The following is a 25,814-nucleotide window of genomic DNA, read 5'->3' on the forward strand; positions in this document are numbered from 1 at the left end:
ATAAAAAATTCACATTACTTTTTCAAATTAAATTTTTTAAATATTTGAAAATTGCAACCATGTAAAAAAATTACACTGAATTTTTTTTTTTAATGTACAAATAATGACATTGAATTTTTTTTAGGTTAAAAATATATTCTGAATTTATTTTAATACTGAAAAAGTAAGCACAAATATAACACTAATATACAACATTCAAATTTCAGAGGTATTTTTTATTCAAATTCTGATGGCACATATTTACTTCCATACATGATGGCAATTATTTTAAATCCAAGTAGTATGCAGTTCTTCATATATACACCCACACATCAATTTCAAAACAATGGTATCAGGAAGGTATCGACCGATACTGCACAGCCAGGTATCAGGTGTCGGTATCGGGGCCAAAAAATGGCATCGGCGCAACACTAATATTTACTCTGCTTTACTGTAATTACTATAAGGTAAAACTTTGACATATGTGTATCAACAGGATTGTAATTTTTCATAAACTACTACAAACACAGTTAAAACTACAGTTATAATGATAAGCAGTAGAATCAGAAAGCAATGAAAATCCAGCAATACGCTGACTCTATATCTAATTGTACCCCAGCAGTGTCTCAGCTGAACTTAACGAGCTATTAGACTGTTGTAGTATTGATTTTGTCCAAATTTACTAACATCCAGCAGTAAAGACCATAATAATCAATCACATCTGAACAAAAATAATGTAAGACCTGTCTTACCTTGGTCATTTTTTCCCCCAAAAATTTAAATATAGTAGCAATAAATACTTAATTTACTGAAGAAAAACATTCTCCTATTTAGGCTTAGTCCAGATTTTACACGGACGGTCAACCCCAGAGGGGTGTTTAAGCAAAATTAAGTAGATTTATTTAAAACGTCTTAGTTGAATTAGTTGAGTAATCATTTAACATGTACACTAAATAAAGTGTTTAGCAAGAGCTATACAGTTAAGAGCTATAGTGAGATGTCAGGGGGAGTGATTAGCCTTTTTTTAGCTGCCATTCTTCGTTATGTTTGTTTCTGTTTGGAGAAGTGGTACAAAGTTGTTTGTCAATATAGTGGAGGACGCATGCCCGCGTTTATCCACAATTGTTGCAACACCCATAGTTTTACCAATAGAACTTTAGTTCGACTGTTTGCATTGGGTATAAAAGAAAAACACTAAAGGTGAGTATGTTAAAGGTTAGACTTCTTAAAATGCGCATGTGGTCCCATAGATATGCCACTCTGTGCTTATCTTTATACCTAAGCAGAGATAAAGAATTGGGAGGGGCAAGACCTTGAGATATTCTGCCAGCAAAAGCTATAGAATTTCCTGCAGAGTTCTGGGGACAATACTTTATTTCTCACCTAATAATATGACGCCATCTAGTGGCTGAACATATGTACAATGGTTGTAATTGATCGCAGCTATTATGGGAAATCTGATGTAGGACAACAGCTGCAGAGACCTTTTTTGGGAAGAGCTTACAGTGATTGTTTTTTGGATACCTGCCCAGACCTGGATTGTTTTTAGCCAAAATGTAGTTGCTGGCACCATTACCTGTGCTGTTTCATGCCAAGGATACACAGCTATTTTTGGAGAAACTGTCTGTTTTTTAGCAGGAGTTCAAAGGAGATAAGTGGAGACTTGAAGCAGAAAAAAAGGTTAAAAAATAAAATAAACAATCTGCCTGTGGGATCATACTTTACAGCAATACCATTAGTTATTCAGCAGCCTCAAACTTACTGCTCATCTCAGAGAGAGCTACAATTATTTCAAAGATGCTGTCTCAGATAACTTACATGTTTTTCTCTTCTATCAGCTTCACTGTAGAAGCTGCTGAAGTAGCATATTCTCATGCAACATCCTGCTCTACTGCCTTTGACAGCTTTTATGTCTGTACTGCAGACTATGCTTCACTAGATGCTCTTCAACCCAGAATATCACACAGAGATATGCTCGCTTTTGTGTTTTAACCTTTAAGATTTCATGGACTATGCTGCTACAGTGTTTTTTTTTTAGCAAACAGACAGCAGTTGAAGTTATCCTAAAACAATTATTCATATGAGGATTTGTTTGTTGTGTCCATTTAAATATTATATGGAGTTAGGAGAAGTTGTTATGTAAGCATTAGAAGAAAAATAATGAACAGATTAGTAGTGAGATATACAGCACTTAATATTAAATCATCCTTTTCTGAATTCCATTTTCCTCTCTAACACAATACTGTCTTGCAATCTTTAAAGTGGCCTTCATAAATATGTTTTTTTAGCCTTCTGAAGGTCTATCAAAGCTTATTTGGATATTTACTGCTTTACTGCCTTTTTTTTAACTGTTTGCTTAATCATTGAATTTATCATTATTTAGGCAAGTAAACTGACAGGAAGTTTTCTACAAAGAAAACTTGGCAGAGAGCTAACAATGTTATTAGATAATTTTGCTATTTTTTGTCACAATAACTTATTTTTTCATATTTTGGTAGTCTGAAAGAGAAGATGAGCCCATTAGTATGGTGATTCTGAAAGTGCTTTTACCTGATAGTTGGTCTATGATGATCACCTACAGCATGGTCTTCTGTCAGAGCTTTGCAAGATTTTCTCCTGTTTCTTACAGATGTGAATTTTAGATACTGCTGATCTACGGAAGATCATTTTAAAAAGTTTTTCCAATTCCTCCCATTTTTATAGGTTAATGATTTTAAGGCAAACACTGCATGATGTTTTTGTCAGGGTTGGGTATGAGGACTGATCAAAAAGTAAACAAAAAAAACATTTCAAGAGAAAACTCTAAAGCGGCTCTAGAAAGCCTTAAAAGCTATAAATTAAACCTTCTTTTCAGGATCACTTGTCTACAGGACAATCTTAATAAATTAGCTTATTAAACCTTTTCCAGAAGGATGCTTACACATTTTTGTGTTAAAGCTCACATTTAATTTTCGAAGGCTTCTAGCTAATTGTTAAAGACTGTCAATATTAATCTGTTTAACTATACAAATATGATTTTGCCTGTTTTTCTCCACAGTTTATTTCAAATTCAAACTTATTTGTTTTATCCTTAGTTTGGAAACATACATTGTTTTGTGTTATGAAAATTTCCCTGCAAACATCCCAAAACAAGGGTCAGCATTGTTAGCCCCTTGCTTGCGATTGGTCATTTCTATTATCTGCAGTTATTTGCTGTAGCTTTTGGCTGAAATCATGAATTATAGCACCCTGTTTCTCCTTAGTCTTCTAAAAGTAGAACTCCACCAGCAATGATGGATGTAGTCAGACTCAGTTTTACTCAGTGTCTGTTTTGGATTATATTTTACCATATTCTTTCTTCCATCTTTTGGGGATTGCTAGTTCAGCCTTTAGGTAAAACAAAGCTTCCCCAGTGCATAATACTCTCCCGCATGTTAGATGAATAAAACATAATAAAAACACATTTTAAATAGTTAAGTAGTTTGTTTACAACTAAGATTTGTAGTAGGTTTTGATTTTAACAACTAGAAGAATGATTTATGACACCAGATTCAGTACAGCAGGGATTAGTAATTAGATTTCTGTATTTTTGTGTTTTGGCATCTATCAATTATACATCAGTTTTTTCTGATTTTTGAAGGTTTCTATCATTAAGTAGGCTAATTACAGTAAAAAGATGGGGCAATTTTATTTATATAGATCAACTCATACAAAAAGTAGCGCAAAGTTAATTAGCAAAACAAAGTTTAACAGATTTTAAATAGAAAAAAAACTTCAAAATATTTACCCTGTTATCAATAAGTGTTATATATAGGCCACTTTGATTTATGTGTTAATATCTTTGCTATAACATTTAAAAATAATTTATGAAATAATATTTTTGCCCCTAATTCCAAGGCAGCTTCTCCTTCTAGTGTCTGTCAGTTATTCAATAGGACTATTACTTAACTTGATGGTTAAAAAGGGGTTGATAAAAAATTCACCTAGTGCATAAAAAGAGGGGAACTCTATGATTAAATGTTTTAACATTTACAGCAAAGACATATGTAAAAATGAACAGCTAAAATAACACATTTCATTAAAAAGTCTTGAAGATAAATTTGTTAGTTGCTAAAGTCTGACTCTGAGCCCAGTAGTGTTTCAAACTCACTTTTATTTCACTTACAAAAAACAAAATCCGTGTAAGAAGAAATAGGGGAGTCAGTGTTGTCAATAGATCCTTGGATTTGAGAATGGCCTGCTGGCTCCATCCCTCTCTTACTGTGCCAGATCAGCGGGGTCTGCGATGAATCATTGATGACCAGTTCCAACAGCTTAATGGCCTCTAATGTTCGCTAATGATCCCCCGTCAACGCCACGTGCACGCCTTAATGGATCCTATACCGTGGGGACTTCTGTGGTTTGGGCTCCGATAGCTCGGCCTCTGTGTGCAAAGGGGCTCACAGCAGGAAGTGCGAAAAGCCATGAGCACACGGCCACGGAGGATCTCCATGGGCGCAGCATGGCTTTCCCTCTCCGTCGATCAACCTCAGGTAGGGCCAGAAGAGAAAACTTTAACTTAGAAATTTGAAGTGTAGTGTAGACATCATCTGGACTTCATTAGAAGGTCAGTTTGGTGCTGAAGTCACTGAAAAAAACCCAGATTTGGTTGAAGGGATGTTTCTTTTTTCTTTTTTTCAAGTTGTTAATTAACTGTTCCTACCTTAACTTTAAGTATAACTAGCATGTTTGAGAAATCTTAATCTATCAGTGGTATACACAGGATAAAATGGTTTGTTGCCTCAAAGAAACATGTAAAGAGCTGTCCTTGGTGCTGACAATCACACAGGACGCACCCTTCTATCCCTACTGTGAAAGGAGCTCTACGAGCTCAATTCATTTTTATCAAAGCATGGATGCAAACAAATAAACAGTGAATTGAATACATTTTTCTTTTTTCTTTCACCTCCTATTACTGTAGACTGAACTCTTACGACATCTGGTTAAAAAAGTCAGCTTGGTATTAAATTGTTTGTTGATTTTTACCAGTGTTTTGTATTGCCAATCCTATAATTTGTTATCGGTTTATGTTTTATTTAATTTGTTAATCAGTATTTATTTTTTCCTAATGCAGTAATATTAGTTATCATAGTGTCATTTTATAATGTAATTAGTGGAAGAAAAAACTGTATCAGCTTCAGAAATCAGCCCCCAATAAACAGTATCACCTACAAGGGAAGGGTTAGAATTATGTCAAAATAGGTGCATTGGCATCAGCCTTAAAAATGTAATATGTCAGTCGATCTTTATCTTTTTCAATTATATCTCTGCAAAACTAAAATACCTATAAGAATTAATAATAAATCTTTAATAATGGATTACTTTATGGCGAGGGACGCTAAAACCACGTAAATAACAAAAATGTAGATTTTAATTCCTAAACAAAAACCCGAACAAAACAAAAGAGTAAATATATACCAACAGACTTATTTAGATGAGAGCTTTCAGAAAAAAGGCTAAGACAATAGATAACTGCTACTAGTTAAATTATGAATTATTGTGATTTTTTTTTTTTAGATTAGATAGAACGTTGATTGTTTTTTTGTCACCTTAAAAAGGTATTTTTGCCTTTTTACAAAGCTGAAAGAAGCTTCTATCCATACTATTTTAGATAGACACTATTAAATCATCCATAGGAAACAGTAAGAAACTCCAAACAAGCACAAACATGTACCTTTAGTTGTATTTATACATTGGTATGAAACAGTTGACTGATTTTACATTCTCATTTATCTAGATTTAAGTTGTTCTGTATTTCTTTGTTTGCTCTAAAGCTTCTTGTCTATTGATTAACTTATTGATTTCACTTTTTTAGCAACATTTCACTTTGTCATCAGCAGGAGATAGTCACTGATCGACTGGTTGGAGTTACAGTAGTGCTCTTTAGAATAACCTTGTTTCTGATTCGTTAACACTGCTCTTAATATAATACATTTCCATTGCCTGCAAAAGCATGGGCAATCACTCCCATTACAGCCACAACTTTAAAAGTGAGTGGATTGGTTTAATTGATTTGCATCAGACTAACAGATGATAATGCCTTGTTATTATTGTAAGGACACTGATATATGTATTTTACAAAGCAGCTTTTTAACAACTTAAAGCACAAAAAATGTGATGTACATTTGTATTCAAAATCTTTTTGTCAATACATTATAGAACCCTTTTAACTAGTATTACGACAATGTTTTGAGTGGATAGTCTGTTTCATAAATTTGTAGGTAAGCATTAAGTTCTTTTCCACTGCCTTTTAAAAGCCTCAGGCCATTTTAAAACCCTGGTATCTCTTTCATAAACATTTACCTGTCAATTTCACTTTCCCGGGGCTTACTTTTCCCGGGTTTGTTCATATTGCAGGAGGGGATAAAAAATTCCCTGGAATTCTTAGAGGGGAGGGGTTGTGTTCGTTCTAAGAGAAGAAGGTGTGTGTACAAATGCTGTACTTTAACTTTGTAAAAAAAAAAAGTTTAAAGAATTTTCTAGCAAGAAAATTAACCTCAAGACTTAATCATGCAGTGAGTTTATCACGAAAAAACCTGTTTTTAAATACTGTGATGTCAGGCCATTCTGGCTGCTGGCCCAGGTAGGTTAGGGAGTGGGATCTGCCCTCTAACGTCTGCATCATTCCATGTTAACGTGTCACAAAAAGTCATTAAAAAAGGTTTTAACAAAGAAATTACACCTCAAAACATTCTCTTTAAACCACGAGCCTTTGTTTAACTATTTCTGAGCTGCAGAGCTCTGCAGACAGGCCGTTCTGACTGCTAGTCTAGTTAATTGAAGCACTGGGTGGTAGCATATGGAGATCCCAGTTACCTGTGCCTTAACTGGTCAAGTACTCACTTTGTATGACAGAAAGTGAATAAAACTTGTGTATTACAATAGATGTGTGGTGGGACTTTAAGAGAAAAACAGTTTTTCATTATTATAAATAGATCTTGTGCTTATGGCGCAACATCCCTCTCCAGATGCAGGTTGCTTCTGGGTTCAGTGCAACCTAATGGAAATAATGAATCTACTTCATAGCTCTGTATCTGATTATCTACTATTAATATTGTGTTTAAAAAGTGTGATAAGTATCATAACTAGTTTAGATAGCACTAAGAGATAAGTTGTGTGTTCTTAATACCGCCACCTGCTGGGCAGAATGCATAGCACAGTTTTTCTTAGGCTGATTTGAAATCAATGTCCAGGGGCCTTTTAGAGTAATGGGAACAGAAGGCTTATAAATTCCCCAGGATTCGTATTATCCATGAACCTTGGGCTTTAAATCCCTGGGTTTACTAATGAAAAGGCGATATTGTCACAGGTTCTCATTTAGATTAGGATCTAGACCACTTTACCATAGACTTTAATTTAAAGAGTTTACAGTAATTGTAACTCTGCTTGCATGTTTTGGCTCATTGTCCTCCTCAAATGGAACCTACAGTATATGCCAGTCTTGAGACTTTTTAGTAGCCGGTGTTAATCTAATATATCCTTTAATTAGCTCAACACTTTCATCTACCAACTGTAATTAGATTTTCCTCTCCTGCAGTAAAAGACCACCCCATGTTGTTTAACTATTGTTTTCAAACTAACCAGGGTATCCTCACGCATCCACTGCACAATTATGTGCTATGTTTGTGATGATACATTTTTTTATACATATTTATTTTTAAACTATAAAAAAGTTTAAAAAAATAATAATTTTAAACTAAATAATATTTGGAAACTAAAAAAAGAAAACTTCGTAGTCTCAGCAAAGATTCCCAGACTTGAACAGCCCAAGGCGCTTCCCGGCCGGACAAGAGACATAGCCTCTCTAGAGTGTCCTGGGTCCTCTTCTAGACCTCCTCCTGGTAAGACATGCCTGGAACACCTCCAGACATCCAGGCCCTCTAAAAAAAAAAAGATGTTTGTGCCACTGTAGCTGACTCCTCTTGATATGGAAGAGTCTCTAATCCTCCTGAACGATCTCCTCATCCTATCTCTAAGGGAGTGCCCAGCTCATTTTCGCTGTTTGTATCTGAGATCTCGATATTTCAGTCAGGATCCAAATTTAATGACTATAGGTGAGGGTAGGAACGTAGCTCAACAGTTAAATTGAGATATTTGCTTCTCACTCAGCTCTCCACCTCAACATACTGGTTCAGCATCTGCATTATAGCAGCAAATGCACCCATCAGACTATCGATCTCCTGCTCCATTCTCCCCTCACTATCTTCACTCGTCAAGATACTTGAACTCCTCACCTTGAGGCAACGTGAAGGGAACGTTGCAGGCTACGCTCGGCTGGCAGAGGCTACCAGTTCTGGGTTTGGCAATGCAAGCAGGCAGTCGCCATCGCCGGTCCAAAGCAATCCAGTGACTTTGTTGAAATTGACTTTCAGAATGCAGGACTTTTGCATCTCTAATTATCACTGGACTTTCCTGTGAATCCAACAACAAAGACACTTTGGTCTTGATCAGAGCTCCAAGGCAAGCTGGGAGCTTTAGTTAGAGTTGGTTTATGGCAGGGGTAGGCAGTCTTCACGTATAACTGTCCTGCAGCTTTTGCCTGAATCCCTTTACCAACACACCTGAAACGAAAGGCCAAATTACCTCCTTGGTATGTCGGTAAGTTAACCCGAGGCCTGTCCATTAACCATTTATTTGTTTTGGGTTTGTCAAAGAAATTATAGATCCAAAAGCTGCAGGACAAGTGGCACTCTAGGATTTATGTTGCCTACCCCTGGTTTATGGTGATCCTGGCATTACACAGACACACAAATATGTATACTGTAGAAAACAGATTTTTCAACACCCCATGGCATCTAAACCCTGCCAACAGTCTATAGTTTGGAACAAAAAAAGACATCTGAACCTAAAATAAAAAAACTTGAATCTTAAAAGTAGTTTAAAACATTTCTTTAAGTTGTAATGCTATTTTTCAGTTTCTAAGAATTGTTTTACAAAAACCTTTATGGCCACAGTTTAGCTCCATAGATTTCCTTTGTGGCTTTAATATTGTGAGGCATTGAAGATAAAGAGTATGCACATTTCACCGAGGTACTGTGGTTGTTAAATGTGTGGGAGGTTCCAATAAGCTCCAATGCATAAAGAGTAATGAGATCCATCAAACGCAAACGTTCCTAGAATGAATGAGCGTTTAGCTACAGATGCTGCTTGCTTCATCCTTTCAATAACCACATTAAATGTTTTAGTCCTAAATATAATGCACTTAGTGGTTGCAGTGAGGTTTCTTCAAGAACCCTTTGTAATGTGTGGTCTTGGTTGCTTGGCATGTATTTTAACACCATAAACCAAAAGACAATAAAAAATACATTTAGTTTCAGGGCCTGTGTGTTTCTTTAGTCTAAAGTTTCAAATACCATTTCTAGTAAAACGTTTTTTTTTCCAGTCTTTCCTTACCTGAAGACAAGGCATACATTTTTATTTAGGAACTCTAGTCATTTACTTTTTACTGCATTGCCAGTGAAGGTAATACGTCATGTCATTTACTCCTTATATTCTGATTAATGAGCTTCAGCTTTTAAAGGAAGCATGTTGTTCTCTTAAAGAACAACATTATTTGGCTTCTTTTTTTGCCCTTTAATCTCAGCCGTTAGGCTGCCAGCCTTTTTGTCCACCTCATCCTCTCCATCTTTTGGATTGCTTGCTTTGTTCTATTCTAACTGTATTCGTGAAGAACAGCTGTGCATCTGTTCTCCTGTGGGGGCCGCTTGCAAGCAGTAGACATGCATGAAGTGGCTGATTGCTGCTCTGTGCTTGTCTCCACTCAAGTGCTAATGCAAAGGAAATGTCTAGAAAATGACACACCTCATCTAATCAGAATTGCTCACTGTTATTCACCTTCTCGTTCAAGCTGCTACCTTTAAGCGGTGTTCAAGCTCTGCGCCAAAAAGCAGACAGGGGCCCAATTTTGGTTTAAACATATCCAGTATATGTTTTTTTTTTTTTTTCGGTAACAAATGTACAGTGCCAATGAAAACAGCTGGGTAATGAAGTGTGGATTTTAATTGGTGAAATTCAAAAAAGAACACAAAGTTTTATTGAAAAATGTGTGTTTAAATAATCAGATTCCGATTATTGGGTTTTTTGGTCAGAAACAGCTGAAGAGGCTCAAAAATTGAGCTGGGTTATTAGTTCAAAATATATTGTGTTTGTATCTGGCGGCTGAGTCCTCCGAAGGCCAACATTGTTGCCTGATTACGCCACGGCGTGGCGCCGTGGCCTATGCAGCTGACAAATGCAGCCCTCTTTACCCTGCATGGAAGGACAGGTCAGGTGCATCTGTCGTTGGACAAACTGTATCCCATGATTCATTGTGAGTCCAAGCAAGCTGGCTGCTCCTTGCTCAGAGGAAAAAAGGAAAATGGCGACGAACAGTGGTGATGTGCAGTTTAATAGAATACAAGTATGTGATTCATTTCAGCTTAAATTAATGAAAACAGTTAATTTAAATGGTTAGTAAGTCAGATATGGGGCAGGTAAGATTTTATCTGTCCCTGTGCAAATTGGTTTGGCTGACATTTAAGCACAGATTCTAATATCAGTGCATTGAGGGGACTACAATCTGATATCTGCATTGACAGTACTGCTGCTGAAGCTCCTCAAAAAGTTCGGCATCCATTCTTCGCCTGCTTTGTACATCAACCGTCACGTTTGCTAGGAGACGGTGACAGAGCTTAAATTGCGGAAGGAGCCATGACAGTCAGAAAAGGACATGGTTAAATCTATAGCTGAACTCTTTCGATCTCTTTTCACAGATTTCCAAGGACCCAGTCCAAATAGGCCGGGTTCCTTTGAGGACGCAGAGGCCAAAATCAAACACACCCTATATTTTTCTTTTTTTTACATATTTAAATCCTCAGTGGGAACCTATTCATTGTTTCTTGTACACCCGTAAAGTTGATGCACAAGCAGCAACACAATTGTTGGTCCACTCAGGGTATTGAAGCTTAAACGTATAGTGGAGGATGTTCGTTTTCCAGGTGGATCATCAAAATAAGAGGTTGTTTCTAATTGTCAAGTATTCTGGTGATATGTTTAGGAAAGGCCGTCCTTCATGCTCAGTTAGCTATCTTTTTCTGGGCATGCACACTTTTATGTAGTGTGCTAAGGTTTCAGACAGTAATTGAAGCTCGCCTTTCTTACCGCGGTTCTTTAAAAATGGCCGAGGGTCGTAAGAGAAAAAGTGCCTACAAAGTATATGAGAAGAAAAGAAAGGCCTCACAAGAGAGAAACAAGACCAGGGTATTTTTGGGAGATTCTTTCAAGTGATGGCATATACTGAAATCACAGGTTGGACTCCCAACTGATGCCTTGGTTGCAAAGTCTCTGCACGACAGGTAAAAGTTGTCTATATTGTAAAATTCCAGGGAAGATAAGGTTATTTATTCTGTAATTTGCATCATTAGTAGTTATACGGTGGCCACAGATCCTTTTTTACCCCGCAAACATGTCCAAATGTCCACTGCAGCACTCACAAACATACAAGCATGTCAGGATTTTTTTATGTACCAGTTATCGGGAAACTTTTTATATATAAATATGGGTGAGATGAGATCCACCTGAGCAACCGTCTTATCATTGCATACTGGCACCTCCTTGAGGAGAAATGGGCTCATGCATGCTGTTGCACGTGCTTAATAGCCGTTTCTCTGGAGCAGGTGCAAAAAAATGCATGTGCTTTTTTTTTTTTTAAAGGATAGAGAGCAGGTCTTTTTAAAAAATAGCAAAAATCCTCCATTATACCTTTAAAAACCATGGCTGTTGTCTGAATGTTTGCCCTAATCTCTATTTAGGGCACTATATAGTGGGTACGCCACTTTTATATGAGTGTCCAAATGTCTAGTGGATGAAAAAGTAGTGGACTCAGAATTTCCCACAATGCACATTGAAAAGAAGTGGTCATCTGTCCGAACGTCAATTAAGTTAGTTTACTATAAAGACCACTATATAGATTTATAGCTCTAGTGATTGAGGGGTTAGGGCTCGCATTCAGACACAGCCAGTGTTTTAGGTTGCTTACCTTAAAGTTTGAGAAAAAGCTGACTTGGAAGAAAATCTTTGAATAGGATGGCCCCTTTATATATATATATATATATATATATATATATATATATATATATATATAAAGTTAGAACTGTAAATTTAAAGTCATATAAGTCATATGTTGATATATATTCTTTTTTCAAGGCTGCACTTTTAAAAAGCTGAAATTGTCCAGAGAGCTGTTCCAAACGAAATTTCTTTTTGTTTTACACTTATGTAAACAAAATGACAAATAAATCTGTCTAAGTCTGTCAGTGAGTCCTACTAATCTCAACACCTCAGATTATATTTAATTATGAAAAATAATAAATTATGTGGAGGGTTTGTCATCAAATTCTATTCATTAAGAATCGTTTTATTAAGTAGATATATTAGATAGAATAAGGTTCAACTTTAAACCTAGAAAAAAATGCATGATCCCAAACCTTTATGTCAGAGAGAAATACAGTATTGAGGATAAATTGGCTGATTTCACTTTCCCACTAAGCTTTTACTACTGCATCTATTATTCTTTATTTTACAATTGCCTTCAGGTGAATTTGATTGTTTATTCGTCAGCCCATCTCTCCTCCTTCTCTTTTACCCTTCCTTCACTTTTTAATCTTATTTATGGTTTCATTTTTTCCCTCCTTTCTCACTCAGTCACACTCAATATCTCATTTTCTTCCCTCAACCCCTCCTCTTCTATTATTCCTCCTCTCATTCATTCAGTCTCGCCTCCCCCCCCTTCATTTTATTCCCCTCCTCATACATTACACCCACCCTCCTCCTCCTCACCCCCCTCCTGCCTATCACACATCAGCTGAACATGTAAATATCATGCCACGTGGGGTACAGGGCTACAGGTGTCCTAAATCTGACGGAGCTTCCAGAACCCCTTCCCTTCCCCACCTGCACCCCTCCTTCCCCCTCCCTCAGCATGCCCCCCCTCCCCTCCCCATCGCATCTCCTCCTCTGAGCGGGCTGGGCTGCAGCAGTTTTATGAACGGCACGGCAGCATCATGATCCCCCCGCAGCCCATCGCGCCTCGAGCTGTTCCATTGACAAACGTTGCGGCTGCTGCATTCCTGCCGCGCACAGCGTCGAGGAGCGGAGCGTCTCCGCGGAGAGGAGCAGGAGGACAGGAGCAGAGCAGGCAGCAGCTGCAGTGATCCTCTACAACAACAGCCGGGGCGCCGTTCACACCAGTTTAAGAAGCTGTTGATTCGCTACTTGGACGCGGAGTGGGTTTTTACGCAGCCTCCGCTCTCCTTCCACGCTCTCGCGGGACACTCGGGGAAAGAAGAGAAATCACCTGAGGTGGTTGTCGGACAGTTTTGACACTCAAGACCCCCCACTCACCCCCCTCCCTGGGGGATGGGAGGTGGTTTCGTTCAGGCTGAGGCGCAGGAACCTTTCTGCACCTGCTTCCATGAGGCGCCCGGACGCACCGATGGAGGATTCTGGATGTTTATCCAAGAAGAAAAAAAAAGCCCCACGGAAATCTGCAAGCCTTCATCGGCCCGATGTGTGATGCGAACTGAGTGGGTGGCATAGAACCCCTCACTTTTCCCCTCTTCACACACACACAGACACACACACACCCCTACCGGCTCGTCCGCGGACGCGCCGTCCAGCCGGGACGCACAGACTGGTTCCACGCCGCCGGGGTGAGCAGCATGTCCCGTGCAGCAGCGATCGCCAGCTCCCTGATTCGCCAGAAGCGGCAGGCGAGGGAGCGAGAGAAGGCGAACGCCTGCCGCGGCAGCAGCAGTCCGAGCAACAGCAAGGGCGCCAACGAGAAACCGAGCAAGCTGAATGTTTTCTCTCGAGTCAAATTGTTTGGATCGAGAAAAAAGAGGAAGAGAAGGCGACCACCAGGTTTGACGGGGAGGGAAGGGGGGGAAGAAAAGAAGCAGCCATCAGCATCATCATCAACACCATTTTTTTTTCTTCATCACTAAAGCAGGCTCATCATTTCTTCCAGTTTCACCATCAAGATGTGTTACTGGGGTTTGAAATGTGCAGCCTGCTGTTAATTCACTTCATTTTTTGTCCCGCTGTGAAGTCCTGTAGCAGCAGGTGTCTGCAAACAAACATCATGCAAAAAGGAGGCTGAGGCTTTGTCCTGTGACATCACTTCACAGTCATCTGGGTGTAATAAAAGCTGGAAAAGAATGAAGGTTAAAAACCATCCTGTTCCAAACGTGAATTCTGAAGTGTTTCTTCTCCATCCTCTCTTTCAGAGCCCCAGCTAAAGGGCATAGTGACCAGGCTCTCCAGTCGTCAGGGCTTCCAGCTACAGATGCAGTCTGATGGAACCGTCGATGGAACCAAGGATGAGGACAGCACCTATGGTAAGGATGTTTTTTTGTTGTTTGTTTTGCTTTATACCACAAACCAAAGCAGAAATACAGAAATAAATGGTGTAAAACTTCTGTATAATTCATTCTTGTAAGTCCAAAAACAGGAAAGGTGGTTAATAATTTGTTCTGATCTATTTCCCTGCTGAAACAACGTTGAACCAAGTACAGATTTATCATATTGTCAGACCTCATTACTGATAAGTATGCTTATTAAAGTGTGTGCAATGTTGTTTTAGCTGTATACCAAGTATAATACAATTTGAGTGCAAATTACTACTAAATATACTTTTGCAAATGAATAAAAGCAGGTATTTTTTTTATATATTTACAGTTACATTTTGTCCTCATGCATTTAAATAAGGTTTGCTGTGAGACTGATAACTAGTTACATAACATGCAGGCACACTATAGTGTATAAGTTACATATATATGTTTATGTAATTGCAATGAGTGAGAAATGACGATGCTTGTTGAAGCATTTTTTGAGCTGAATATTTGAACTTCTTCCAGAATAAAATGCAGCAGGAAAGGTTATAAAGGAAGTAATGTTGGGGATAACCCTGGGGAATTGGAGCTTTGTCCTCCTGGCTGATAATTCGAAGGGATATGGTGTCCCAAAATGTTTCTGTGGAGTTTTAGGAGGGCTAATGGGTCTGATGTTTCGGCCCTGGAAACAGAGATTTGGCCGGACACAATGAAGTAAATGGGTAGGAGCTACTTTGACAAATGTCAACATTTTTCAATTTATCATATTCAAGTAATTGTCTAGTTTAAAATGTTCTCTTCATGTGTTCAGAATCACTGATTATCTTAAATCATAATTAAAAATGCTTTTATAAAAGATGGTTTCACCATACAACTATATAGATATATATATTAAGATATATGAGGAGATCGATAATGATATTAAATAACCCACAATTTCCTTACTTGCTTCTTTGTTCTCTATTATTCAGCAACCACACATTTTTTTGGAAGCTTTCATATATCAGCTAATAAAATATAGAGACTATCCACCTTGACTTTTTTTTTTTTTTAGGTAGAGAAGACAGGGTGCATTAAATATGATATCCAACCAAATATTGCTTTCAAACTGTCCTTTCTGATTATCACATTGCAACCACTGATATAGTAATGGCAAAACTTTGTGATACGTCATTAAAAAAATAGGGGAAAAAAATTAATAAGTAGTACATCTGTGGTACATTGAGTATTTTATTCAGCTTTGCTGCCGATATTTTTAACATTCACGTGAAGGTGTTGCTCTTTGCACAATTAATGCATTGTCTTCTTCAAGGAGTGTCTCATTTTTTCCGTTTGAACCACTATTTTAATTAATTACCATGAAACAGAGAATGGAAAGGATTAGGGTAATGATAACCGTGGAAAAGCGGATTTAGCTAAACTCTAATATCGGTTTGTACAGATTAAAACAGCAAGTCAGCAATTATGATGTTTAAGGAGCCACTTGATACTTTGTTTACTTTATATCTTAAATGTTGATTGATTAAAGGTTTTTACAGGGATATGTTGTAAAGGAAACCAATAAAAAAAGAGACATTTTAAAATAGTAGCTGTCACTCATAAGCATGAAATTGCAGCTAATAGTGTCTAAGATGAGGTTTCAAACCAGAGGGAACAGAGCCTTTACTGTCGTTGGCCCAGAACTTACTATACTTTGCCCTCCATATATGAACAGCCAATAGTGGAGTTTTTAAGTCTCATCTTAAGACCCACTTTTATCTCTTTGGCTTTTAACACTGCATAATTGTGTGTTCCTCTGTGTCCTCTTTATTAATTTAAACTCTTACTTCTTTGTTTTGTGTCTGTGTTGAATTTTTTGTTTGTTTTTATGTGCAGTGGAAATTTTTGGTTAAATGTGCTGCATAAATAAAGTGGATTAGATTATATCGGCAATGAAAAAAATCTTTATGCAGTGATAGAAATAAATTGAAGACATAAAAATCTTAAAAGAAAAAAAAAAAGAGTTATTTTCTTAAAGAGCAACAGTCCAAGCCTCATGTTCCAGAACTGTGGTGCATATAAATTAAATGCTGCCCCCTGTCTGACGTTTTTTTCGTCGTATTTCGTCGTATTTTTACGTCTTGCCTCGAGACAAGATATCAGTGCGCATGCGAATCTTGCGCACCATTCAATAACATACAATTTAACATACAATTAACCCTAACCCTAACATACAAAACAGCAAGCAACCTAGTGAGAAACATCATGAAGTAATTATTGCACTGTGGAAAGCTTGTCCATCCCAGTTTTACGTCCGTCCGCTGATCTGCTTTTTTCGTCTGGTTGGCTGCGCATGCGCACTGATATGTTTTTTCGAGGAAAAACGTCAAAAACCTACGAAATACTGTGCATAACCTTTCGTACGATTTCATACGAACTGATAATGAGAATATTTTGCCCCTGTTTTATGCCTGGCGTTGGTTCCCAGAACCAGAACCTTTATGTGAACTGGTCTCAAATAACTTAGCAGTTCATTCTTGAAAGGAACTTTTAAATGCATTATAGTTTTGCTTTACAGGCCATTGATAAAATGTTACAATTTAAAACATTATCTGTTTGTTCTATGGTTTATAGCCATGTCAAGCCTAACTTTGACCTCATCTCTTATCTTGCATCTTTTGCTGGAGAAACGTTGACCTCTTTCTTTTCTTACATTAGGTTTAAGGAAACTCTGGCCCATTAACTTATTGATTGTGGACACAGTTACAAAGAAACTGTAAGGAGCTGTGGTCATTTGTTCATAAAACATATAAAGGTCTTCCATAGAAGCAAATGTATGGTACCATATTTGATTATGTTGGTGAAGATTCTCAGTCATTCAGGTCAGTCCAAAAAAAGTTAAAAACTAAACTACAGAACTTTTTTTTTTTCCAAGTTTGAAGACGTTTCGCTACCCACCCAGGAAGCTTTCTCAATTTAAAATGTCTGGAGTAGTGTGGGTGCCAATACTTTGCATTTTTGTTCAAATTGCATGTTTTCTAAGCCATAACAAGGCTTTTGTTGGGTTATTCTATAAAGCTTGGAATTCAACAATACTCCTTTTTTTTGATTAATTTATTCGTAATTAGATGACTACAGGTTCCTTAAAGAAGATTTTATATAAAATCTAAACTAAATTACTCTAAATCTATGCTAAATGGGAAGTTCTGGTTAGATGGACAAAAAAGTTTTTCATCTTGAGTTGAAAATGGTTTTATAATTTTTTGCAAATTTGATATAATTTCTGCCCTGACTGGGTTGGTCTTCCATCTTTTTTTTATTTTAAAGTCTCTATATGGCAGTTATATGATAATAAATTGCTTAATTACTAATGTTTACTATAATCTAGGTAGTTGAACACAATTATCTTACTTAATTATGTAAGCCCTTTTTTAAAAAAAAAACCTTTTAAGATATAATGAAATTTAAAGTTTCTGTGAAACCTTAAATGTTGAATTTTAAAGTTTGACTAAAATATGATAGGGAATTCTTAAATTGAAGTCCTAAACAGTAGATAATTTATTAAGAAGTTCTGCTCTAACGTCAGGTTAGTGCTGTTGTTAGTTTGTACTGTAAGCTGCTGGGGCAACTTTCTAACTTGAACTGCTGTTTCAGTACAGTATTCTCAAATACAATAACCTTTTTATTGCCTTTAGATTAAAAAAGAAGCATTAAAGAAAGGCACGTCCCATACTTTCTTCTCTCCCTAGTCATAGCTTGGCTTTAACTTCACACAATTGAAGAGTATTGCATTATGTCGAAGGTTTGGTATCAAGCAAAGACCCAGATTTAATTTAGCACCTTTATAAGCACTTTGGGGTTAGCATCTAACTCTGACTAAATCCAATTTAAAGATAAACGTCACTATGTGGAAACATGTTTGATCCTGACCATTTAATTCAGGCAGTCATTCAACATGTCAAGTGCTTATTTAATTAGGAAGAGTGAACACGTTTTTTTCCCCTCCAAATGTCAGGTGGCAACACTGTCTGTAAAATCTATTGGTGTCGACTGGTTAAATGAATTGATTAAACATCAACGAAAAACAAGGTGGGGTTTTTCAATTTTAGAAATAATGAAAGATACCATGTTGCACCACAATAATAGGTCTCCATCTCTTCTGCCCACCCCAAACACACACATACACACTTCATACTAAAGCATTAACCTATTAGTTTGATACAGCTATAGCCAATTTTGATGACATTCTGAAGCTATGTATCTGGTCTTCTTTCGCACAATCGGTTTGGCAGCATCATGCACTAATCTACTGCCTCTCAGGCCACCGACTTCTGAGTACAGAACCAAACACATGGAAGTGTTTTCTTTAATTAAATGATTGCACGCAGTATACATCACGTTAACGCCTATGTGAACTTTGTCACCCGTGTCAGGGGGTTTGGAGAGATAATCCCTGTAATTCAAGTCTCCAAACAACCACGGTCATTAAAAAGAACATGGTTGGCTGATTGACTGTAATTAAATAAAGGCTCGACACACAAAACAGTAGGAAATAATCACAGACCTTCGACAGCTTCTCATCAACTACAGCGGTGACTTTTCCGTATGAATGGAAAATATCACAGATAATTACAGCTGACTTTATTTATACTGTCTGCTAGAAGTGTTCCCACACTTCTGGCTTGCAATAGAGCATCTGAAACATTTTACAAGGATGAAGGCCTTAGAAAAAAAGAGAGCTTTTATAAATTAAAAAGCAAAATAATTAGGTACAAAATTTTAAGTTTCAATAATTTTGCCGTGCTGCAAAAGTTCTGTTTGAAATTTATACATAAACCCTCTCTAATATTTTAATTTGTCCTCTATTATGTGGTGTAAGTACTCAAATGCAGGTAAGCCAAACAGAGAATGTGTAAACCAAGCTAAACAGGAAGTTCTGCAGCAACAGGGAGTTCAAGGAGAGAAGGACAGCAGGAAGAGACATATATATATATATATATATATATATATACATATATATATATATATATATATGTATATATGTATACTGGGAGAGCGATGACTGAAACAAGGAGCAGGTGAGACAGATTAACTGACTGGAGGCAGCTGAGTGTGGCTGGCCTCCTTGTCTTACTGACAGCTGAACTAGACACTAGACTTTGTTAATGGAGGGTATTACTGTCAGGCTTTTTCCAATGTACAGGTAGACTGATATAAAGGCAGAGGCCCATTAGGGCTGAGTCATGTAGCCAAAAATCTAAAATTGCGATAATTATTAACCATTAACCGATTTTATCTCTGTTTTTATTTGCACTAACTCCAAGCTTGTAGATGTTTTACCTCAGGGTTTCAGTTTTTGAAAGCTCTACCTGCATGCATGGATTTAGCTGTAACTCTCTAGCTTTCTGAATAGAATGGAAAAGAATAGGATAGAATAGAAAATCCCTTTTTTTGTCCCTCAATGGGGAAATTCTGGTGTACAGCAGCAAAAAAAATAAAAAATACAGAAAAATGCTCACACAAGATTTGGACCTTAGAAGAGTGTAAAAAATAACATAACAGTGAAGAGATAAAAATAAACAAATAAAATACTGTACTGTAAAGTGTTTTAACAATATAAATACTGTGCACCGGGAGAAGAAATAACCAATATACAACTGTAGACATTTTTACAGTAACAGGTAATTCAAAATAGAAGCAACATCAGAGATTTTAACTGCCACCCAAAGTGACTAATGTGACTAAAATTGATTGCCTCTGTGATTTGAAAAAATGCATTTAGTTAAATTGAGATTTATTGCAAATGTGATTAAATGCCTATCCCTAATGCCCACACTGATTATTATGACAATAGTCGAACAATTTCCTGATATGTACTGCCAATTTTTTGGCCATTTTTTAGAAGCTAATATAAAAAAAAAAAAAATACTCAATACATGCATTTCCCATGATCTCAAGGCATGGCTTCTGAATGCAATAATGAATCGAAGAAAGCCTGCATGAATCCGCCGATACTAAAACAAAAAAAAAGAAGCTAATATCGGACCAAAGCATCAACCAGGCAGCAGAGCAACAGACGCCACAAGCTACTTCAAAGTAGAGACTGACATTTTTTCGGGAATCCCACGGGTCACGGGATTCCCGTGGGATGGGAGTCAGTATTAGTAACGATCACGTGATTGGGACGGTACAGGATTAAACATTAACGGGAGCAGACAAGAGCGGGAGCAAACCAATAGTAACAAAAAAAAAACTAGGATCGATGCCAAAAAATAAAATAAAATAGAAAGAAAAAAAATCCAGTACTGGCGCCGCCATTTTGTAGTTTTTTTTCTTGAAGCCTACACTATAATGCGAGTTAAAAAAAAACTACACGACCCAAAAACCAACAGTGCTTCCTCTCCGAGTTTTTCACCTGCGCTCAAAAACAACAATGGAGGGACCAACAGTTACTACAGTTAGAAACAGGAACTTAACGACCCTTCATAGAAATTCAGATTCAATGTATTGGCAGAAATCTTACTGAAGACAACAAGAATGGGAGTGGTGCAGGAGCGGGAGTCATTCTGAATGGGAGCGGGATGGGAGTGGGAGTAATTTCACCAGGAGTGGGACGGGACAGGATTTAGATTTCTACTCTGGCCCGGGATCGGGACGGGACACAATTTTTTTCTGTGGGAGTGGGACGGGACAGGAGCGAAGATCCTCTCCCGTGTCAGTCTCTACTTCAAAGCAACACCAAGAGGATGGATTTTCTACGATGACAGACGTGATTCTATAAAGTGATATGTATTATCGATGTAGATCAGTGAACTGTTACTAGAGTGCTTTTAAATGATGGAAACATTGACATTTTACACCAAGAGTACGTGATAACCAAAGTACTGTGGAAATTGGTCAGCACTCGAGAAGGCCTGCTTGTCAGTCTACATTCACACACTTTCTCTTCGTTTCATTAATCTTTTGGTGAAATGAGTACAGGAAATGATCATGCCATAATCGTGCCTGTCTTCATGATTTTCCGTGGAATAATCTACAATTCCATGTAACTATTGAGTTACCATAAAGTCTGCCTAATAAACCAAGAGGCACATTTTATTTGATGAATATTCCAGCAGTGAAGCATGCAGAAAGCCGTATGTGAATGGAGATAATGCTGAAACAGCCATGGCAGATGTCTAACTGTTCTAGACTAGATGTATCATATTACTGTCAAAAGTGGGACTTAATAAACCGCAGCATTATCACTATCTAATGGTAAAGCTTCTTTTAATGAAACATTTTACTAATTGCCCTAAACTCATTTGATCTAATGTACTAATTCTTTTTTGAAGTTACTGAATCTGAACACATTTAGCTGAGCTGTAATGTCGATAATTGGTATGTGACATAACCTGGCTTCAACTGAAATGCATGAATTAGAAAGATTGTTGCATCTTGAATTGTAACTAAACTACACCCAAACGAAATTAGCTGTTATTATTTGGCCTTTTTTTTAACTGCTATTAGATATCCCTCCACTGTGCCTAAAGATGACCTTTGCGGAATATTGGCGGCACATAAATATACTGAATTCAATTTATATAATGCAATGTCTGCCTGAGTAAAAAGCTGCATACTGGCTCTCTCTTGCATTTTGCTTTGACACTAACCTAAACATTTCTGCAGACCAATCACACCTCCCACACAGCAGCAGCACTCCCCTACAGTGGCAGCCTCTTACGCTGAAAGATACCATTGGCGCTGCAACAATCTTCTGAGCAGTGCCTAAAAGCACATAAAGAGTTTGTGGTGTTTTCTAACGCACTATTGTTGTGTCCGTTATTTTACCAAGTGGAATAACTTCTAGTCGGTCCTAAAAAATGGGGATGTACTCAATGATCGGTCGTAAAATTAAAGCTGAATGGTTTTCATTGACATGGGCGATATCTCTGTAGAATTACACCACAACCATTCTAGTGTTACTGCCGTCTTACCCAAATCTTTATATGCTTTCAAATACTATTGTTATTTATTGGTAATATGCCAAGAGATATGAATATATCACTCATAATGAAAAAAATGGAAAAACTCAAATAGTAATATTTTTAGAGTGCCTTCCAACATGTCCTAAAACATTTTTAAGTAACATTGACTTGTAGTATTTGTGACAGGCCAAACAAAGCCTTTCCATCTTGCTTTGCAGAGTCATAGATCATATTCTTGTCATGAAAAATAAATATGCAGAAGGATACGCAACAGGAGTTGTTGGGATAATCTTTTAATATTTATGCTTAGTAGTAGTTTTTTACACAATTAAAAGTAAAGTCCTGTCTTGTTACCATCAACACTGGACAAATGGCCGTTTAAGGTAATTAAAGCAACAAAACCTTAAAGAAAAACACCTACATGCATCTGTCTGGTGCAGAGGAAAATCTAAATAGAATTGCAGTTGCTATAGCGGTTGGATAAAAAATGGCAATGTAGATTTTTTGCAATTTCATTTAGCCTTATTTTTAGCTCATATTTACTCAAAGGCCAAGAAGTAGAATTTTGAAACCACTTGTTTTTTTGTCTCCCCTACGTCTCTTTGTGACAGCTAGAAACAGGACGTCTTATGGCCTTTATTACCCCATTCTCCCATAAAGGCCAGATTTGTGAAGTACACAGTTGTCCCTTTAACAGATTCTCCTACCTGAGCTGCAACTCCTTCAGCATTTTTATGAATCTCTTGGCTGCTTCCCTGATTTATGCTCTTCTTGTTCGGCTTGTCAGTTTAGGTGTTCAGGTGCATTTTAATAGATAAATAGTTTTGACTATACTTCCACTCCATCTTTAAATTGCAAATGCAAACCAAACTTTGCTCATGTTTATTTGTTTAAAAAAATCAAACCCTACATTCTCCTTTTTAGACATTTATGAACATTTAAATGTTGAAGAGTGAGTACTCACTTATCTTTCATAAGACAGAAAACTTTGTTGACAACTCCTTCCTATTTGCTTGCTTGTCCAGAAAGCCAAACTGTTTGTGCCTGACTAAACTTTCAAAACAGCCTCTCAGTGGCAAAATGGAAGTGTCATTATGTCAGTGATATTGATGAGGATCGTTCTCTGTTTCCCTCCCTCTGAACATCCATTTGCTTTTCTCTCTGTGTGTCTGTGTGTTCCTTGTTTGGCTCTTTGTACAGCCGTGTTCAACCTTATCCCCGTGGGGCTTCGTGTCGTGGCAATCCAGGGCGTCCAGACCAAACTCTACCTGGCCATGAACAACGAAGGCTTCGTCTACACCTCGGTAGGTCACATAAAAAAAGGCACTGTTGTGACTAATATCATAAATCAACGTCACACTGAGTAATGAAGCAAACGCATCCACGGAGGGAACACTCATTACTGCGCTATCGTCACATCAACACCTTGATGGCACACCATCTGAGCCCAACTTATCTGTCTCTTGATATTCTTCCAAGGATTGATTTCTTCTGCTCAAGCTCTTGTTTGTATACCTTTGGACATTCTCGATGAAAAGATTTCTCCTGATTTTTGCCCTCATGTCATTTCCAACACACAGAAACCGCACACTGCTGCGTTTATTTAATCAGACAGGCCAGAAGGTTGGAGTTGGCTGCAGGGCTGTGCTTCAAGCACCTCATTTTAGCTCTTCAGCGCTGGTGGTGGGTGGTGTTGAAGCAATAACAAGAAGAACCAACAAAATAACACACACATACAGTTCTAGCAATCTGTAAAAGCAAAGCTACGAGACGGAAAAGATGAAAACTAACAAAGAGGAAATAAAAAACGATGCTCACCTCTGCCTTTGCAATCACATATACCACCTCAATATCTGCTTCATCATATTCTGGGTGCTTTCTGCTGTGTTTCTAACCTCTTTCATAAAACTGATATCACTTGATCCATCTTCTAACTTAATATTAAAAAAAAGAAAAAAAGAAAAACACACCACATGGCACACTCCTCTGCTTTTCGCACCAGGTCTGTTCAGACGTCACGAAGCACAAACCTAATCAACATTCTTGCTGTATTAACACATGTCAGTAAGAAACAACATCCTTTTTGTATCATCCTGTTTCCCTCAGCAACCTGGCCACCATCTTTCCCAGTGGGCTGGTTGGTATTCAAGGGAGTAGCTGGTTGCTATGGAGACGCAGGAATAAGGAAATGCAAATGTCAGCTGTCCTAAGTTGGTGCAGCTCATTTCTTTGAGACCACGGCCTCGGCCAAGAAAATGACTCTAAGAGCAGAGCGCCTGATGGATAAAAGGAGGGATGGATTAGAAAGTTTTGAAATAGAGCTGCTATTACACAACACACGCGTTCTGTACCTTTGCTGTCTTCCTGCAGCACATTCTGCAACCTTTTTAATGCTCTGCTAAATCACACAGCTGCTTTCTTTCCTAGGCAATGTGTTCTAATGTACCTCATGTTCTCTGCTCAGGAACATTTTACCCCGGAGTGTAAGTTCAAGGAGTCGGTGTTTGAGAACTACTACGTCACCTACTCGTCCATGCTGTACCGACAGCAACAGTCAGGCCGGGCGTGGTACCTGGGACTCAACAAGGAGGGAGCGATCATGAAGGGAAACCATGTGAAGAAGAACAAGGCGGCCGCACACTTCATACCCAAACCACTCAAAGGTAGGGCTGCACTAAACCTGAGCAAGAGCTCACATCCTGCTGGTCACTTGATTTTAGGCACTGCTATAACAGTCTCAGTGAGAAGTTTAGGTTAAATGATCGTCGGCCTTAAAGGACACAAGATGTTAGTTTTTAATGCTAATAACTGGGAGTACATGTTTAAATTTATGATAAAGTAAGACTGACTTCTATTGTTTTGTTTCTTTCTTGCCATTGATTGGATCCTGCTTCTTAATTGTTAAAAGGCTTCATAGATATCTTTCTACGATTTCTCTAAAATGAAAAAACAAAATGTGTCCAAACATAAAAAGATATATTGTTTGCGAATATTGGTGAAATATCTTGGTACGGATCTTATGATGAAGATTCTCTGAATTGTGGAAGAAGAGCTAACGAGCAACGTAGGTAAAAAATGCTCCAGCTAAACATTTGCCCATTGAAACTGAAACTGATAGCATAACCTAGTTGCTGATGTCATAAATACATTACATAAATAATCAAAACTCAGTTGGCCAAGAAATTAAAGGTATAACGGAGGATTTTCGTGTTCTCATGTTTCCTCTCCACTCTAAAAAAATGCATATGTGCAACTAGGGGTTTAAATAATAATCGTTTTGTATCGATGCATCGATCCAACAGCCAACGATCCGATGCATCGACACGTCTGCAAGAGAATCGATTCATGTTTTTTTTTCCTCCGGTCTATTTTTATCCATTTGCTCCTGAGCGTAATTCTCCCTCCCGTGCTGCGGTGGCGCTAAATCTATTTTGCCCTCCTACCTCGCTTCCTGGTTATACTCTTACAGCAGTGTGTTGCAGTAAGCTTGACACAGACATTT

At 37.7% G+C, this 25,814-nt stretch overlaps 1 protein-coding gene across 3 annotated transcripts in view; it reads left to right on the forward strand.

Annotated features, from left to right (window-relative positions):
* Positions 1-25,814, forward strand: part of LOC107084161 (fibroblast growth factor 13-like) — a 37,218-nt gene that overhangs the window by 4,895 nt on the left and 6,509 nt on the right. Inside the window, exons 1-4 of one of the 3 annotated variants that reach the window (XM_015373868.1) lie at positions 4,406-4,490; positions 14,262-14,372; positions 23,513-23,616; positions 24,777-24,975. In XM_015373868.1, coding sequence (XP_015229354.1) covers positions 4,460-4,490; positions 14,262-14,372; positions 23,513-23,616; positions 24,777-24,975 — 445 coding nt within the window. In that variant the 5' untranslated portion in view covers positions 4,406-4,459. Of the gene's footprint in view, positions 1-4,405; positions 4,491-13,026; positions 13,897-14,261; positions 14,373-23,512; positions 23,617-24,776; positions 24,976-25,814 lie in introns of those variants that run through there. The other 2 variants (XM_015373866.1, XM_015373867.1) reach the window with 2 other exon arrangements.

Source organism: Cyprinodon variegatus, unplaced genomic scaffold (assembly GCF_000732505.1).
Source record: "Cyprinodon variegatus isolate N-32 unplaced genomic scaffold, C_variegatus-1.0 Scaffold94, whole genome shotgun sequence".
Lineage (NCBI taxonomy): Eukaryota > Metazoa > Chordata > Actinopteri > Cyprinodontiformes > Cyprinodontidae > Cyprinodon > Cyprinodon variegatus.